General features: G+C 49.1%; 1 protein-coding gene across 2 annotated transcripts in view; it reads right to left on the bottom strand.

The window, feature by feature from the left end:
* Positions 1–15,573: 15,573 nt before the first annotated feature.
* SETX (senataxin) overlaps positions 15,574–19,090 on the bottom strand; it is a 75,083-nt gene continuing 71,566 nt past the window's right edge. For both annotated transcript variants that reach the window (XM_057721065.1, XM_057721067.1), the window contains one exon: positions 15,574–16,665. In XM_057721065.1, the coding sequence (XP_057577048.1) occupies positions 15,925–16,665 (741 nt within the window). In that variant the 3' untranslated portion in view covers positions 15,574–15,924. The remainder of the gene's footprint in view (positions 16,666–19,090) is intronic.

Here is a 19,090-nt window from a genome sequence, read left to right as displayed (position 1 = left end):
GGGCCTGTTTTCTTTCTGTTCTTTTTTACCCGGCAAAAAAGAAAAAAAGGGGTTAAAGGGGAGCCCACACAATAGCCTTAAAGAAAGGATTTCACTCTCAAGGCCATCCCTTCCCCTGGCCCTTCTGTGAGTGACAGGCAGGCGTGGCCACAGAGTTCTCTCACCAGGTGGCCAGGCCTGACCTTGCAGTGACCTGCAACGTTTCCCTTCTTTCCCTTAAAAAAAAAATCCAGAGTTTATTGGCACTTTGCCTTGGCTGTCCTCATGTTTAAAAGCACGTGGTGGACACTGATTGCTGAGAAGTCTGAGGCAAGTGGGCTCGACTCCGAGGCTCCTGTTTACAAATCAGGATGGGGGGTGCGGGTTCCTATCAGGCCTGCTGGACCCCCAGCCTCAGGCCCCATGTCTGCTGCGGCTGCCTCCTTCCAGCGCCGCCTGGTGGACAGATTCCAAGGTGGGCACAGGCTGGTGGAGGCAGCAACCAAAGACCCGCAGCCGACCATCCTCTCCCCTCTCCTTCCTCTTTCCCTCCGGAGTTTCAAGAAGGGGATCGCCACGGGGACCAGGGGCAGTGTGGGAATTGTGAAAGGGAGCTCGGAAGAAAGGAGTCCATCCGCTTAGCCTTGTGCTTCTGGGGTGCCTGTGAGTCTCTCCGGCCCTTTGGAGTTGGACTTCCCTGCCTTCTCTCGAGAAGGTCTGGATTTCCCTGCCCACCCGCTTACTTTCCAGCAGCCCTGGAAGAGCCTCAGGACCACGGATCAGGTTCTGGTCCCTTGTTGTTCCTGCAGCCCCCAGCGCCCCACCCCACCCCCAGCCTGAAGTTACCCTCTGGCTGCAGCTGCTGTTTCCAGGCCGGGAAGTTTACAGCTGTGTTCCTCCTCCAAGTCCCCAGGGCAGAGCTCAGAAGGAGTGTAACAGAACTTGAGGATGACAAGAGATAACAGCACGGCTGCAAGTGGATATAAAATATGCTTAGAGCCTCTCAGGGCCAAACAGCAGCCCCTCCTGGTCTCCAGACCACTCTCAGCTCCTAACCCCAAAGAAAGTGCCTTCTTTCAGCTCCCACCCCCGCCCCTTGGCCTCAGTGGGGTGGCCTCAGTGCCTAAAAGAAAATATCCTTGGGGCTCCTGGAGGATGGGAGTGGTCATGTGACACAGCTCTGGCCAATGGGCTATAAGCAGCGGTGAAGGGCGGGGCCTCGAGGAAGCGTCTTAGAAACCTCTTCTCCCCTCCCCACCAAGCCTCAGTTGGCCACGTTTGGGGCCCCAGCTTTTCTCTCTTCCCCCATCCCCCTGATGCTCAGGCAGCATGGGTGGGGGCACCACCCCCTCAGGATGGTGGAGCCGAGAAGGTGGAAGTTGGTTTTCTGAGGACCTAGCAGAGCAGGGGACGCCAGCCCTGGTTGCTGACCTCCGCACGTCTTAATGTGTGAGAAAAAAATAAACCTTGATGCGATCAAAACACTGGTCTTCGGGTTTTCTGTTACACGCAGACTTACCAGTTCCTAAGTTATTGGCCCTCCCCACCCAACGTCTGGGACCCAAGTCCACTGGTACAGAGACACTAAAACACTCCCCCTCCCTCAGCCGCAGCCCCCACGTTGTAACACTGCCCACGACAAGGACAGCAGATCACAGTGGCTTTAGCCCCAGTTCAGGGCCTTGTTGTCTCCAGCCACCTCTTTCCAGAACAGGACCTGCCTCCACCTTCAAAGGAGCACAGGGGCAGGCTGACCAAAATCCACCTCTAGATAAACACCAACTGCAGGCTGCCATTTGTAAGCAGTGGTCCCTTTCCTCCTAATCATACACACACACACACACACACAGTCTTACGTCTGGGTCCCTTGATAGAAGCAGAGCTTGAGATAGGGGTTCAGTGTGTGGATTTGTAGAGGGTGTGCTGTTAGGAAACTCAGTAAGGGAGTGAGAGAATTAGGATGGGGCGGGGAGGCCGAGTGAGGATGCCCAGACTCAGCCTGGTCCACCCAGCAGAGCTCTGAGCATAAAATCACATCTTGAGGCAAGGGGGCTATCTCATGGTGTTGGCTTCATGCTGGATTTGGGCCCCCCACCCAGTACAGAAGGTGGGCGGCTGTGAGCTGTAACAGATATCACAGCAGTTGGGGGCGGGGGGGGTCCCCTAGATGCACTCTGGGCTGGGCACCAGCAGCTTCTACGGCACACACACACAGACCCATTGATGTCACCCTGGGTGTGTCCCCAGGAAGGGTCCTGACCGGTTTGAGAGGAGGGCAGTGCTGGATGGGCAGCGCTCTGTCCACACTGACCTCTCTCAGCAGGACCCGCAGTGCTGTGTCAGCTTCCCTGGGACTAGTCTCTGCGAGCAAGGGCTGGGGAGGTGGAGTGCATCGTAAATCAGAGTGGCAGCTTTGGTCCCCAAGGAGGCTCAGACCCTGACCTCGGCCGGAGAGGGGAGGGAAAATTGCCAGTGGCCATTTGGAAAACTCTGACATCTTCCAGGCAGCAGGGAGAAGGAGAAAACAAGGTTAGCAGAGCCCAGAGTCACCACCAGGCCTCTTTTCAGTGGTGCGCCCTGGTCCCAGACCTCATGTTTGACATCTGGTTCTGAGAGGTAAAGAGAAGCCTCTCCTTTCACAGCGTGGATGGCAACAGCCGCTGTCCACAGGCACGGTGCGTATATCCTTACACTTAACCTTCATCTTCGCCCTGGGGCATGTTTCTCACCCTCAGTGCCATTGACGTTGGGGCTGGATAATTCCTGTGGGGTGGGGTGGGGTGGGATACTGGTGCCGGGGTGTTTAGCAACGTCCCTGGCCTCGAGCCTCTAGGTGCCAGGAGCCCTCCCTCCAGGCATTGCAAACTGGGGGCAAAATGGCCTCAAGTTGAGAACACTCAAAGTGGAAGGGATTGTCTACCCAGTTAACAGAGGAGGAGGTCGAGGCTCAGAAATGGGAGGTAACTTGCCTGAAGTCACGCTTGCTAAGAAGCAGGGGCAGGAGGTGTCTCAGGACAGTGTGTGAACCCAGGCCTTGCTGTCCAGGCAGGAGGGCGCCTACCCAGGAGGTCTGCAGCTCCTGCCCGCCCCCTCCCCTCCCCCTGCAGCGGCTCCAGGGCAGAGCAAGGGGCCCTGGGGAGCCGGGCATCATCTGAATGGCTTTGCTGTCAGGGGAAATGCCTTGCCCCTGCCCCCACCTGCCCCCTCTAAATAAGCAGGCCTGCTGTGTCGGCATTTTCACAGTTCTGAGGCATTTATTGGGGCTTGGGGAGCAGCTGTCGGCATCTCCCCACAGGCCTGGGCTGGCAGGGCTGAGGGAGGCCCCCCCCCATGCCTGCACCCCTGCCCCGGCCCTGCACCGCCAGTCTCCCCCCCCCCAGTTCCCGAGGGACCCCTGCACCTCTCAGGCCGGAAGAGTTCAGGGTAAAAGCCCAGGGAAGAAACTCTTTACTTCCCTCCCCCCCTTTATAAAACACAAATCACAACTGCAGAGACGTTAGAAAAAACAGAAATGTGAAATCATAATTTTTAAATTAAAATCACCCACAATCCTCCATCCAAAGCTAATAACTGTTAATATTTTCTGAAGTACATTTCTAGTACTTTTCCATAAAACAAATCCACATGCAGACAGTTTGCCCAGCGTTTGTTAAGACCGTGCTAACATTGTGCTGAGAATGGATATATTTTCTTTCAAGGATCCCCGAGACGAAGCTGAAAAGTGGGCTCCGGTAACAGAGCCATTTTACGGCTGAGGACACTGAGGCTCCAAAAGTGTCCTGCTTGGAGATCTTGGGCACAGCACCAAAAGACTGAGTGATTTAAGCAAAAAAGATTATTTAAAAGATCACAGGACCCACAGACACATGAGGATGCACGGGGTGAGGGCTGGCGGTGCCATGAAGCCAAGAGTGCCACCCAGTACTCTGGCCAGAGAGCCGTCGCTGCTGTCCTTGTGGGGCCCTGATGCCACCACGGGCACTACCCGGGCTCAGGCCTGCCTCCTGCCGGCCCCTCCATAAGGCCCCCCATCATGCGCCCACACCCTTCTGTCCAGCTTTTCCCACACCCCCAACGGAGGTGGGCTGTCTTTCCTCAACCAAAAGAAGGGCACAAAGAAACAATGACTAGGGACTTCCCTGGTGGCGCAGTGATTAAGAATCTGCCTGCCAATGCAGAGGACACGGGTTCAGTCCCTGGTTCAGGAAGATCCCACATGCCGAGGAGTAACTAAGCCCATGTGCCACAACTACTGAGCCCACGTGCCGCAACGACAGAAGCCCACACGCCTAGAGCCCATGCTCCACAACAAGAGACGCCACCGCAATGAGAAGCCCGCGCACAGCAACAAAGAGTAGCCCTCGCTCACCACAACTAGAGAAAGCCCATGTGCGGCAACGAAGACCCAATAAATAAATAAATAAACCATAAACAGTTATTAAAAAAGAAAAGAAACAATGACTAACCAGCACAGAGAGGGTGGGAAAGTCGTCCAGGGTCACACAGCCAGGAAGAGGCGGAGTCCAGGTTGCAAATCCAGTCTCTCTGGTGCGGAAACACTGAGGTGCAAAGCTACCACCTTTTCCTTCTATTTTATTTACTTTAGCAATGATGGCCTCATCTTGTACCCACTCTTCTTTAGCCTGCTTTACAAAATTTAGCAATACATCCTATCAAAGGAGATCTTTTAATACAAAAAGGACACACAAAATGCCACCCTTTTACTTTTCACCCCCGCCAATGCCCTTCTTCCCCGCCCACTGCCCCATCCATGCACGCCTCCCACGCAGCGGGGCCTGGCCAGGCCCCCAGAACCCCTGTGGCTGTGCTCGCAAAGGCACAGAAGACCTTGCAGTCCTGGGGCTGAGGCTGGAGGCCAGGTGGGTGCACCTGTGGCAGCCACACTCCAGATGGCTTCCGGCCCGAGGACACCTCCTTTGCTGACTGAGCAGGTAGCCCTGGGGACCTGGCCAGGAGCAGCTGGAGTGGATCCCAGAGTCCCCATTCCAGGGACTTCCCACAGTCCGGGATCTCCCAGAGCTGTGCCCTGCAGCTGACACTCAAGGCACTGGGGCCTGTCCCGTGCTATACATGTCACAGCTGACCCAGTGCCCACATTTCTCCCCTCAAGTGGGGCGGGGGGGGGGGGGGGTGTTTCCAAAGGCAGAAGGGACGGCGTTGCGGAGCTCTCAAGTCCCACCACCTGGATGACACTGGAAAGTCTCTCTGTGCCTTGGTTTCCTTATCTGTGAAATGGGAGAGTGAAAAACAGCACCTAGGGAACTCCCTGGTGGTCCAGAGTTTAGGACTCTGTGCTTTCACTACCAGGGGCTGGGGTTCAATCCCTGGTTGGTGAACTAAGATCCCACAAGTCACCTGGCGGCCAAAGGGAAAAAAAAAGAGAGACAGAAAACGACTGAAGCACTGGTGTGTCTTCTTTAAAACAGTTATTATAAAAGTAATTCATGCACACTGTACAACAAATGGAAAAATGAAAAAAATGTGTGGAGAATATACTTACAGTTACTCCCTAGAATAGGCAGAGCACAGATCTTCAGGGCAGTGAAAATACCCTGTATGATACTCTGATGGTAAGCACAAGTCATTACCCATTTGTCAAAAGCCATGGAATGTACAACCCAAGAGTGAGCCCTAATGTCCGCTGTGGACTCTGGGTGATAATGACATGTCGGTGTAGGTTCATCAATTGTAACAAATGTACCACCTGGTGGGGATGTTGGGGGGGTGGGGGGGGGGCTGTGGGTAGGTGTGGGGAGGGGGTAAATGGGAAATTTCTGTACCTTCTGCTCAATATTGCTACCAACCTAAAACTGCTCTAAAAAAATAGTGTATTAAAAAAACAAAAACAACCTACCTAACCCCCATTAACATTTTGGAAAATGTCCTTTTTTCCTATAGAAACATCCAATTTGTGTGTCTGCCTGTCTATACAGACACTTACATACAACCATACACACATATATACATGTACATAGAACAAAACTATGACCCCCACCTACCATGACATTGTGGACCTTTTCCATCTGCCAGGATCTATTTACATCTGGATCTGTCACTCTGCCCCAGAGAGGTGCCATCATTAACCATCCCCTTGTGTTGGTATAAGTCCAACATCACTAGTACCACAGGATGGGTCTCTAGACCCCGTAACTACCTGAGAGTAGGTTGCCAGGTATGGGGTGTTCCAGTCAAGGCATTTAAGTTGCAAAGAATGGAAGCCACCATGGCTGGCTCCTGTGATCAAGGGGGTTACTGGTGGAATAAGGGGATTTGGGTGCAAAGGGCGGTGCTCCAATCAAACCCCATCTGGCATGCTGTCCTCGCAGCTTTGTTCCCGAGGAAGGGGGCACCTGGCCGTGCTACTGTCTGGAGCCCTGATGTCACAGCCTCAAGCCCAGAAGCATCCACGTCCAGGTGTCCTGGAGTGGCTTCCTGCGTGACAAAGGTCTGAGCACTGCCTGGGAAAATTCTTTTACGTGTGCACCAGAGGAACGTGGCAGGAAAAGAAGTGGCAACCCCAAAGTCCACCAGAGTAGAATGGACAGACTGTGGCCTGTTCCTAAAATGGAATACTGCACCCCATCCAAAAAGAGTGGATGACAGCTATAGTCGTCTCAGAAATGTAAGGATGAGGGGAGAAAAGTCAGTCACAGAATACCCACTGTATACATCACGTAAAGTTCAAAATTAAGTAAATATAATTTGAGGGTGTAGAGTGAAACTGAATTCGGGATGGTGGTTACAGCTAGGTGGAAGGGAGTGGGGAGGAGGAGTGTCTGGAAGAAACATGGAGTGACCTTTCCAGGCATCAGTGGTGTCCTATTTCTTATGATGGGGCGGTGGGTACACATGTGTCTATTTTATTATGTCTTTCATCTTACATTGGTCTTATATACACACTCTGATGTATATGATTTATTTGACAAAAGTTTTAAGAGCCAGGTCATGCCAATCAGTGGTCTGAGAATCACTGTGGACATACACCGTCCCCAGGTCACAAATTTAGCTGTTTTGCAGCCCAACTTGCTTGGGATGCCAACTTGGGAAGATAAACTCTTCCCTTAGTGGCTGCTGTTTTCTAACTCTGGGAAGATTGAAAATTAAACTTGAGATGATGTAGTAAATTAAAACCATAGTGCTAATGCTTTTATATCAAATTATATGCATTACTTAAAAGTGTATTTGATGGGGCTTCCCTGGTGGCACAGCGGTTAAGAATCTGCCTGCCAATGCAGGGGACATGGTGTTCGATCCCTGGTCCGGAAAGATCCCACATGCCGTGGAGCAGCTAAGCCTGTGCACCACAACTACTGGGCCCACACGCCGCAGCTACGGAAGCCCAGGCACCTAGAGCCCATGCTCCACAACAGGAGAAGCCACCGCAATAAGAAGCCCACGCACTGCAAGGAAGAATAGCCCCCACTCTCTGTAACTACAGAATAAATTTTTTTTTAAAAAAGTGTATTTGAGGCTCAAGTGTTTTTAACATTTAAGAGAGTTTGGCATATTCATCTGTCAGATTAGTTTTGTTACTGAATTTGAAACCCACTGGATAACGCAGTTCAGGATTAAATGGAAAAGTTTAAGAACATTGTATTAAATGGGATTTTTAAAAGAACTGGAGACTCACTGTGTTTACAAGTTTATTAGATTTACTAAATCGGATTAAATACTAGAAGAGGTGGCATTTGAAGGATTTAAAAAGAAAATTAGGGAACAATTCTCAGAGCTTTCTGAGATGCTCTTTCCAGGTTATAATCCTCAAATTTGGCTCAAATAAAATTTTCCAATTTTTTTCTTAAAAAAAAATTAAAGTAAAAATAGAAAATCAAATAGATTTAATTTGTAAATGCACTTTAAAAAGAAGAGTGATGTCTTCAAGCCTTTTTTTTTTCTAGCAATAATTACTTTTCCCCAGCTCTTTATTGGCGTATAATTGCTTTACACTGTTGTGCCAGTTTCCGCTGTACAACAAAGTGAATCAGCTCTATTTATACATATATCCCCTCCCTCTTGAGCCTCCCTCCCATCCTCCCTATCCCACCCCTCTAGGTCATCACCAATCATTGAGTTGATCTTCCTGTGTTATGCAGCAGCTTCCCAATAGCTATCTATTTTACATTTGGTAGTGTATATATGTCAATGCTACTTTCTCACTTCGTCCCAGCTTCCCCTCCCCCCACTCCATGTCCTCAAGTCCGTTCTCTACGTCTGCATCTTTATTCTTGCCCTGTCACTGGGTTCATCAGTACCATTTTTTTAGATTCCATATATATGCGTTAGCATATGGTATTTGTTTTTCTCTTTGTGGCTTACTTCGCTCTGTATGACAGACTCCAGGTCCATCCACCTCACTACAAATAACAATTTCATTCCCTTTTATGGCTGAGTAATAGTCCATCGTATATATGTGCCACATCTTCTTTATCCATTCATCTGTCGATGGGCATTTAGGTTGCTTACGTGTCCTGGCTACTGTAAATAGTGCTGCAATGAACATTAGGGTAAATGTATCTTTTTGGATTATGGTTTTCTCGGGGTATATGCCCAGTAGTGGGATTGTTGGGTCATATGGTAGTTCTATTTTTAGTTTTTTAGGGAACCTCCATACTGTTTTCCATGTCATGCCTTCCTTTTTATGGCAGTAGACTATTAAAAAGATCAGAATTATCTATTTCAGATACTTGCAATGACCAGGGGGGTATTTGGTAAAGGAAGCAGCAGCAATGTTTTGTGGTTTTCTGGAGGACCAGGAAAAGAAGCCCTTGTGAGCAGGGATTGTGGGAAAATCCTCAAAGAAAACCCATCCCTCTGACCAGAGGATAAGATGTCCCTATGGCCTGAATGGTGACGGTGTGTGGGGACCCCTGTTGGTTTTTTTTTTTTATTTTTATTGGAGTATAGTTAATTTAAAATGTTGTTTCTGCTATACAGCGAGCAAATCAGTTACATATATACATATATCCATTCTTTTTTAGATTCTTTTCCCATATAGGCCATTACAGAGTACCGAGTAGAGTCCCTGTGCTCTACCGCAGGTCCTTATTAGTTATCTATTTTTTATATAGCAGCATGTATATGTCAGTCCCAATCACCCGATTTACCCCTCCCCCTCCTCCCTGGTAACCATAGGATTGTTTTCTACATCTGTGACACTTCTGTTTTGTAACTAAGTTCATTTGTATCATGTGTTTAGATTCCACATGTAAGCGTTATCATACATTTGTCGTTCTCTGACTTACTTCACTCAGTATGACAATATCTAGGTCCATCCACCTCACTACAATTAACTCAATTTTGTTCCTTTCCATGGCTGAGTAATATTTCATTGTATGTATGTACCACATCTTCTTTATCCATTCATCTGTCGATGGACATGTAGGTTGCTTCCATGTCCTGGCTATTGTAAACAGTGCTGCAGTGAACACTGGGGTGCATGTATCTTTTTGAATTATGGTGTTCTCTGGGTATATGCCCAGGAGTGGGATTGCAGGGCCATATGGTAGCTCTATTTTTAGTTTTTTAAGGAAGCTCCATACTGTTCCCCGTGTTGTTATTTTTTAAACCTTTCTCTTGCTGCTTCCCCTAGAGGGTGGCCTCTGTTGAGAACTCTGCTATAGTGCAGAGGACTGCAGGGCAAGCTTTGTAGACTGAAGACCCAAGAAAGTTAGCTTTTGCTTTATTTGTTGCTCTAATCATCTAACATTATCATAGAACCCAAGGAACTGTCACCGTAAATAGGGCCTTTCATGACACACTCCACCAAAATGGGGCAACTGTGGGCGCCATGGGTGGGCTCCCTGTCCACCTGTGTGTTTGGTGATTCTGGGCCAGCACCTGAGATGGGAGCCGCGGGGTCTCTGAGTGTGGAGCTGGAGAATTCAGGAGACCCCAGGGAGCTCAGATGGTCACACGCATTAATCAGCTGTACTCATCACAGTGCTTTCAGCCCCCGGAACAACTTTGCTTAGAATCTCAGCCTCTCTTCTCTCTCTCTTGAAAACCTTCAGGGCTTCCCTACTGCCCTTAGGACAAGACCTAACAGGACCTAACAGGACCTAACAGGCAGGACAGGACCCGGCCCTCCTCTGCCAGCCCCGCAGGCTCACGGCCAGCCCGACTTCCTCATGCTCATCATCTTCCAGGGGCTTCCAGGTTTTGTTTGGAGTGCCAGCTTCTACTCCACCCTTAAGCTCTCAGCCTTCTCTGCCTGCCCAGGCACCATTGTACATCTTTTTTTTTTTTTTTTGGCCATGCAACACATCTTGCGGGATCTTAGTTCCCTGAACAGGGATTGAACCTGAGACCTCAGCAATGAAAGTGCGGAGTCCTAACCACGGGACGGCCAGGGAATTCCCTGTATATCCTCTTTATATCTCATCCTTCGTGGTTGAAAAGCACTGACTTGGGGGTCCAGGGCCCTATCATTTGGTTCACCTGGGTTATGTGGGTCTGGACTTCTGATGCAGCTTAGCTCAATGGTTCCGATTCGGGGAAGCTCTTAAGGTTGCAGGGAAGACGTTGGCTAGGGCTGCATCATCTCAAGGCTGCACTGGGGCTGGAGCGCCGACTTCGGAGACAGTGCACTCACTGCCCATATCGTGGTGTGGCCGGCTCTTAGTAGGAGGCCTCAGTCCCTCCCCACGGAGACCTCTCCCCACAGCAGCTGGCTTCCCCCAGAGCAAATGACCCGCGAGAGAGCCCCTGGCCTCCAGTCAAGGACTTGGTCTTATGCAGTCGTGGGAGCCGGTTCTACTGTCCCTCTGCCACCTTCCCATCTGATGCTGGAGCTAGAAGTCCACAGGCAGGAGGTCGGGCAAGGAAGATGGATGTGGAGTGGCAAAGCAAAGACAAGCTGGAACCGCTGGGTGAGGACGGGAACCCATGTTGGTCTGCGGGCAGTCTGGGAGATGCGGGCACCCCACAGGAGAAGCTGGTGTCCTCCGCCATGGAGCCAAACACCCTCCTGGCCCAGGTGCTGGAGACGCTGAAGATGACACGGGAAGGAGGACCCAGCTGCAGGCTGTGGCCCCAATAAGCCAGCAGGTAAGTGACAAGCGTGAGTGACAACAGCGTCTGCAGCCTCTGTCCCACCTTCAGAACCTATGAATGATGGGGCTGTGGCCTTTTTTCTGGCCTCCAAATGGCACATAAAGCATCTCTTGTGGTTCACTCTAAAGCAGAGATAAGGAATTCTGGGAATTAAGCCTACCCAAGTTGACAACTTATAAACTGCCACGGACTGGACATTTGTGTCTCCCTCCAACCTCCACACCAAATTCTTATGTTGAAATCTTACCCCCAAGGTGGAGGTACTGGGAGGTGGGGCCTTTGGGGTGATTAGGTCATGAGGGTGGAGTTTTCACGAACAGAGCTAGTGCCCTTATAAAAGAACTAAACCCCAAGGAAGCTCCTTCACCCCTTCCACCATGTGAGGTTACAGCAAGAAGACACTGAATCTGCCAGCGCCGTGGTCTTGGAATTCCAGGCTCCTGAACTGTGAGAAACGTTTTGTCGAGAAGCCATCCGGTCTCTGGTATGTTAGAGCAGCCCACACTGGTTAAGACAGAAATCCACCGCACTTTTTAGCCTCTTCCTCTCCAGAACTTCACGGTTTGGGGGCCTAGAATTTTAGAACTTATTGGTGAAAAGAATCAGAAGAGAACTCAAACCCCAACTATCATTTTCAGGTAAATAAAGTGAAGCCCATGGAAGCTGTGAGTTGTCTGTGGCCAAGGGCAAGGGCAGAGCTAAAGCAGACCTTCTGCCTCGTTTCCTGTGACCACCACTCCCTGCCTAGGCCCATTTCCGCGGCTCTGTGGCCAGCTCGGCAGGCAGTCCTGCTCGAACCCAATTCAGATTCACTTGGACCTTCCTAGACTCTGCAGGCTGCTTCTACGTCTTCCCCTCCTAAGGCATCAGGAGTCACCCGAGCTGTTCCCAGTGCTCCTGCCCCACCTCCACTGTGATGCCCTTGGGAAACTCCTTCTGAACAAAAGCAAAGCTGCCCAGAGGGCTTTTGGCGGTGGGCCTTGCCCTATCCAGATTCCCTGCAGGGGACCATTACTGAGGAAGGCAGATGCGACCCTGACGGACCTCAGGGCTGCACCCCTTTCCTCCTGACCCCATAGGAGCCAGGACACAAAGCTGGCCACTCAACGGAAAGACCTGAGAGTGAGTTTAAGCTTAAGTTAAAAAAAAAAAAAGAAAGGCGGCAGGTACTTGCCCCCAGACCCATGAAATCAGGAATTCTAGGGTAGGGCCCAGGAGTGGGAATTTTTCAAAAGTTCCCTGGGTGACTCCAAAGTACACCTCCCTGGCTGAAAACTACTAACAATTCAATTTGCAGCAATGCTGCGTGAGAACAAAGGCAACGGTGTCCACCAGCACAGCTGGGCCTGAGTCGTAAGGGAGGGAGCACCGTTCACCTGAGGACACCACTGACGCCAACTGACTTGGCAAATGCCTTCTGTACAGCAGGGCAGGGTGACAGTAACTCGGGTCCTTGAAGAGTTACAGAGGGATCCCTTGTGCACAGAAGCCGCCGTCGTGGTGCTGCACAACAATGTAAATTCTATTTAAGCTGAAGCTAAATTTCAGCTCCTTCCCTGAATTATTTATTCATCAAACAATAAATGGCGAAATCCAGGTGGTGGTGGTGATGGCATGTGTGTTGGTCAGGAGTGACTTTAAAAATCACCGCCGCAGCCGCTGCCATAATGAATTCCACAAACAAAATGGTCATCACAGAGCGCTCGCCTCTCATCAGGTCACTTGGCAAGTTCACCTCACCCCAGAACCCCCGTGTATGTCACTGCCCCCTCGTGGGTGGTCGGGAATGAGTGGGAGGCCCAGCGAGGCTGGCGTGCTCATGTCCTGTGGAGCACGGCACGTCCAACTACGCCCGCTGAAGCCACGGCTTTTATAAAATGCCTTCTACTCGGGTAACCATCAGCAGTGACCCTGGACTTGGCCATCTATCCCCTGCGCCCCCGTCAGTGCCCCGGGAGCTCCTTTCGTGGGTCACTGTTCATCGGTCCCTCCTCTCCCACCCCTTTCCCAATCTCAGCCTGGAGGGGAGCGTGCATTTCTGGATCAACTGTCAACGTGTAACTGACAGCACAGCTGCCCACAATGCATCTCGCTACCTTACAGGTAAGATTCCAAGAAGAGCTGAGAAGCAAGGAGAGCTTGGGGGTGTGGGTGGAATGAAAAACTCGAATAAAACAAATCCCCACCAGATCATTTCAGCAAAAAATAAATCAAATGGCAAACGACACAGATTATCTGGGAAGTGCCTTGACCCTTGACTCAATAACATATAACTCCTAACCCATGCCAGTTTTCTTGTTTCCACTTTTAATTCTGCCATTTTCTCTTAATATTCAGGTTTTAACAAAGACAACAGGGCTACTGTTTGCCAAATCCCGGCTAGGAATTCAGAGCATAGAAAGGATCAAAACTATAGCAAAAAAAAATTATCAATCTGCACAACTAACTTTAGAAAATAGTTTAGTACAATTCTGTTATAAAACTCATTTACAGGAGGTTATTCACATGTACTTATCAAATTTACTCTGGATAATACATGAAAACATAGAACTAAATAAACCGTGCACAATAACTCCAAGGCAAATTATATACAAAGAAGCAAAACAAGTTTTTAAGTAGAATATATCACGTTGAAAGAACAAAGATTGAAAGAAGACAGGGCACTTTCTTATAATGCCATGGCGAGGACGAAGCTAACAGCCGTTATTTTTCACCTGCAATAAGGTTAACCACCAATCAACGACACTGCTGACAGCCACGGCAAGAAAGGCCACACTGTACACACGAAACGCTTTATGCAAAGCGGTACACCAACTGGAACCACAAATCGTTTCCAATGCAATGGCAGGTACAACTGCTTCTGCTGGGACAGGCTGTCAGCACACAGGCTTGCTCGTTACAAGGGATGATGCTCTAACTCTTGAGTTACCAGACTAGATGGAGGGTGAACCAAAAGGTGAACACAACGTGTGAGAAGAGGCGCCACACTCAACTCGAAATACCACTGTTCGGGTAGGGCGGCAGAGTGTGCACGGTGGGGGGCACTTACTTGCTTCACATGCTGCATGAGCCGAGGGGCAGACGTTCCTGACCCCAGCTGTCTGCAGCATGCCTCTTCCACAAGCGGACAGTTTTTAGACTCTCTAAACTGTCACCACTACAGGTGTCTGCTGAATCGAGCATTTTACCAAGCTATCAATCAGGAAAGTAAACTTAAAGTAACAATGAGCTTTCTTGCCAAAGGCCAGGCAGGAAGCTTATGAAGAAGCCCTTGGCACAGAGTGGGGCTCAGCCCGCCTCTGTGAACGGGGAGCAGGCGCTGACTGTGGGCACAGAGCGCTGCTCCCCAAGTGACAGGGGTGCTCACTTCCATCGGCGGAGGTCTGGACACCAGCGGGCGAGACGAGGGTAACAGAGAAGTGGCACGTTTAAACCTTGGGCAACCACATGTTTTTTTAAAGCTCTTAATAATCTGCTTCACTAGAATTTCTCATGAACACAAAGCCCTTTTCGCTTAAAAAGCAGATGACCAAAAAAGTTTCAAATGACGCACATTCACCTTCAGAGATGTGCTTTCTAAAAATCAGCTAAGCGGCCGCAGAGGGTTCACGACAAACCACTATTCAAACAATGGCCAACTGTTACTAACACACATTCTCAGTCTGTGATACTTCAACATCACTGTGTGGGCGCTTGGGAAACTGGAGTTTGAAATGAGGCAGTCCTGCCCTCATCAAAGTCTCTCAAATCTCCACCCACCGTGGCCCACTTCCTTTCACAGAAGCACAACCCCTCCAAGCAGATCGTCCACCAGAGCGGTCTATCTGCATCAGTTACGATGGTTTCCAAAGATCATAAGAAATCTGTCAACTCTCTTCCTGGTTCTCAACTCCAAGTATTTGTACTCCTCTTCCACCTGTCTCTTCTTAAAGGATGTTTCTTTCCTGCCTAAAATATTGTATCTGGTCCACCCTCCTGGATCCCAAGCTGCCTGGTGACCAGAATCCCTGGGCAATATGCTTAACAGCCAGCTTCTCATGAGGTGGAGTCTCCTGGAGATCTGCACGCTTTCACAAGCCCCTCCAGCACTGATCCAACCCCAGGCAACCAACGGACTTGCCACCCACCAGTTGCAGGAAACTCACAACATGCTGGGGGCATCTGAATGACATTTCTAGAATTATTCTTTCATTTCACATTCTTCTATTTCAAGAAGAATGAGAATTTTAGGCAGAGAACTATGTGCTTGCTACAGCAGGTATATGAACTCTGCTTCCCAAAGCTTCCCCCAGGAGACTCCAGTTGTTTTTTTTAAGACAGAAATAGAGACATCTGACCCACTAGCACTAACTCAGCTTCTTTCAGACCATCTGGGCTGTTAAAGACATCTTTTTTGCCATAACAATGGTTGAAAAGACCTGCCCTCCTCCCATCTTCTTCTTTTGTTTTTTTAAATATTAAGTTTGTTCTGTTGAAAATGATTAACATTTTAAGCAGGGGAAAGAAAAGCTGTCTACCAGATTAAATTTTAAAAGGATTTTGTTATTTGCTATACAAATATACATTCCAAGTTTTACAACATCCTCTCCAGTCTGACCTCCTCTTCTACAGAAGAACAAGAGATCAACATTTCAAGTCTCCGACTTCAAGGACATTATCACTGATACACAAACGCTCTCTGAAAGCTTTTGCAACTGACAAAAAGTACTGAAGATGACCGAGAGGCCCACGTGTTAGGATACATTTCCTGTTTTCCAACAGCACATAAACTCCTTTAAGGAAAAAAGTAACCTTATCTGGACAGTCCTACAATCTGGTCAACTGAAGTCTGCAATAATGCTTGTGGCTGACAGGCTCTGTCACTTGCCTTTACTATAGAAGCTTCCTCCTTTTCGAACTGCTGTCCTCCTCCTCTAGCCCCGTCTCATCCCAGCCAGGGCTCCTCTTTGTGCAATGGCTCATAGAGCCATACCTCTCCTGATCCCCCTCAGAGAAAGCCCTGGTCTCTCTCCTGTGGCTGAGCGCCCCCCCTTCCTGGTCACAATTTCTCTTGCTCGTGGAAGCATCAGTACTAGCAGCTGGAGGGTCACATGGCACGTGAAGTCTGTGGTTGTTCACAGCGGTGGGCTGCTGCCCGATACCGGCCGGATCCTGGTGACTTCCGGGGAAGCCTGGCTCTCCCGAGGGAGGTGTCCCTCCGGGATGCTGGGGGCTCGAGGGCTGCATCTCCCTGAGGTATGTCGCTCTGGCTTCAGAGTCCAAGCCCAACCTCCTCAGCAGTCGTGGGTCCCGAAGCCGGTCCTGGATGGATGGCCTTTCAGGGTCCTTTGCAGTAACAGTGACAGTGGCTTCTTTGGAGTCAGAGGGTGAGTGGTACAGGGAAGAAGCAAAAGATGTCTTAGCTAATTCACTGTCTAGCTTGTTGCTGGGTAAGTCGCTCTGGGGTCTGGACACCTCTGGGGCGATAGCAGGAGGATGAGTCAGACTTCTCTGCAGTGTGGGCTTGAGTTTCAGAATCTTGGCTGCATCGTGTCTATAGTTTTTGTCACAAGTCTTAATAATGGCACCACGCTTCTGTGCATCCTGAATCAGGTGATACCAATGATCATTGTCCTTGAAACAAAGAGAAGGGAGAAAGTTACATCTCAAAGACACACTCCTATGCTTGGGAAGCAGAGGTTCCAGCTTCCGTTTCTGAACAAACAGTAAGTATATTTTCATGAACAGACTCTCAAGAATCCATTACTTGTTAGACGAGGCTGAAAGGAAACATAAGACAGAATACAGAATGACAAAGCCACGCTGCTAGAAAAGAACACTGGGCACCACCTCTAAGTAAGAACTTCTACCGTTTGACCACTGTTACTCATGCCACGTGGTGAATGAGCTGTCGTGCACGTCTGTACCAACTGCTGGCAGCCTTGTGTAGTTATTTACATTTCAACTAATTAAATAAAAACTTAAAAAATCCAGTTCCTCAGCTGCAGCAGCCACATTGCAAGTGCTCAGTGGCAGTGTGGGACTAGGGTTAGCGTCCTGGACAACACAGGCACAGAAGGGTTCCGTCACCCCACCAAGTTCCCTTCGTCACTGCTGCCTCCGGGCAAGGCTAACATTCTGGAAGAGAAACACTTGGTTTCAGAAGCTCTAACTTCTGCGTGCACGCTGACTGTTCTAGAAAGAGGTCCATAGCTTTCCTCAAATTCCCAAAGGCTTCCCAAACTCCGAAGGGCTAAACCATCTTAATTCACTGAGATACTATACCAGAGATATCGTCCCACTTTCTGTCTCTTTTCTAAAAGAGCTTAAGTTATGAAAAGCACATCTAAAGGGGGGAAAAAAACCCAACTCATGCATCTCTCCTCTCTTCCTTTTAGAGTTTCCTCAGGAATAACCTGCTTCTTTACAGCTATCACTACTTGGGTCTCTTTAGAAAGAAGAAAGAGAGAGCATGAGGGAGGAAAAAGATGAAGACTGAAGGAAAGAGAGGAAAAAGGACAGCTATCCTCATGTGGGCTCCTGCACTAGTCATAAAGGTGGGTGAGGGTATAGCAGTGTGGCTGCATACACAAGTGTTACTTGCTCTGTGACCATGGTCAAGTCACTTGACCTCTCTGAGCCTGTTTCCTCATCTGTAAAATATGAATAGTATTTTATTTAAATGACTTAAATACACTACGTTTTCACATTTTACCATTTCTGACTTTGGGGTACTCTTGGCCAGGTAGCAGTTTCCATGTATGTAGTTCTGGAGGAATTCACGGCTGGCAACTACAACCTCTTGACTTTTAGTCGATAAACTATTTTTTAAAAAAATAAGTCCTGGCTCTTGCCTGAAAATCTTTCCACAGACATCTTCTGATAAGACAAAAAAGTACCAGCACTACAACTTGGAGAATGTCAGAAGTTGGGGGAAAAAACCCTGGAGACCAGGGTGGGGCCGTCTTAGGAAGCACATGACCGTGAACTGGGAAATGATCAAGCAGTGTTAGGGTCTGCAAGTGAAGCACTTTCAGGAATATCCTCGCCTGTTTAGTCTGTATTTCCCACGTGTGAATAAGAGTGGTATGATAAAAATCTGTCTAAAGTCTGAGTTTTTTCAATAACTATAAAACAAAAATTCTAAGTGAAAATAAAGGGTCACAGTGCAACAGGAGAACATAAAATAATGACGCATATTATAACTAATGGCTTCTCAGATTTGATAACCAATGGGAGCAATGCCGACCTCTCAGGGCCTTCAAAAGGAAGTCGTGTGAATCAAGTGCACGGTACAATGACCACGTGCCCCAGGGAGGCGCACGTAAGTAGCACCAGGCTCTGTGGCTTGGATCTCTCCCTGACTCAGGAGAGCTCTAGAGAGTCCTACCCTGCGGCTGGAACCCAGATGTACAGCAGATGGCCTTGCTGCTATCTCTGTCAAGTCTACTGCACCTAAACTTGGTGTTTAATCCAACCCTTGGATCACAGAAACAGTTCTGAGAAGGGCCTATTAGTCTTGATTGCTCAGAGGAAACCAAGTGCAAAAGGGCCCGGGGGTGGGGGCAGAGGGGAGCCCAAAAACAAAAACGTAAAACGTTAAGTTGGATTGGAAAGTCCATGACAAACTGGGAGTTTTTCTATTCTGTCAGTCTCGCTTCTCAGACTGAAGATAATAACGTTCTGTGCCACAGCTGGACGTCAGAAGTCTTCAAATGTGCATGAGGGTGACTGGGGCTCACAGAGACTTTCTTGGGGGGATGTGAGAACACTTTCTGGGAATCAACTTCCAAACCTCAGCTTCCAAACCCCGTTTCCTACGTCCTCCTGGGGCTTTCCTGCCCTTCCATGCCATCCTTCTCAATCACCACTACAACTCTCACCTGTCCCAAATCTGACCACAGGTTGCACTGCTAGGGCAGGTAAAAATGTCTGGGGGTCAAATAAAGGGGGTGGTAAAAATAGGGGTGCCCATGAAGGCTCCTGTGATCAGGGCATCTAAAAGACACAGCTCTATAAACATTTTACTTTTCAGGTTTGAACATTATCAAAATTCAAC

Source organism: Hippopotamus amphibius, chromosome 2 (genome assembly GCF_030028045.1).
Source record: "Hippopotamus amphibius kiboko isolate mHipAmp2 chromosome 2, mHipAmp2.hap2, whole genome shotgun sequence".
Classification (NCBI taxonomy): Eukaryota; Metazoa; Chordata; class Mammalia; order Artiodactyla; family Hippopotamidae; genus Hippopotamus; species Hippopotamus amphibius.
The sequence above is the reverse complement of the archived record's forward strand: the minus strand, read 5'-3'. Positions and strand labels throughout refer to the sequence as shown.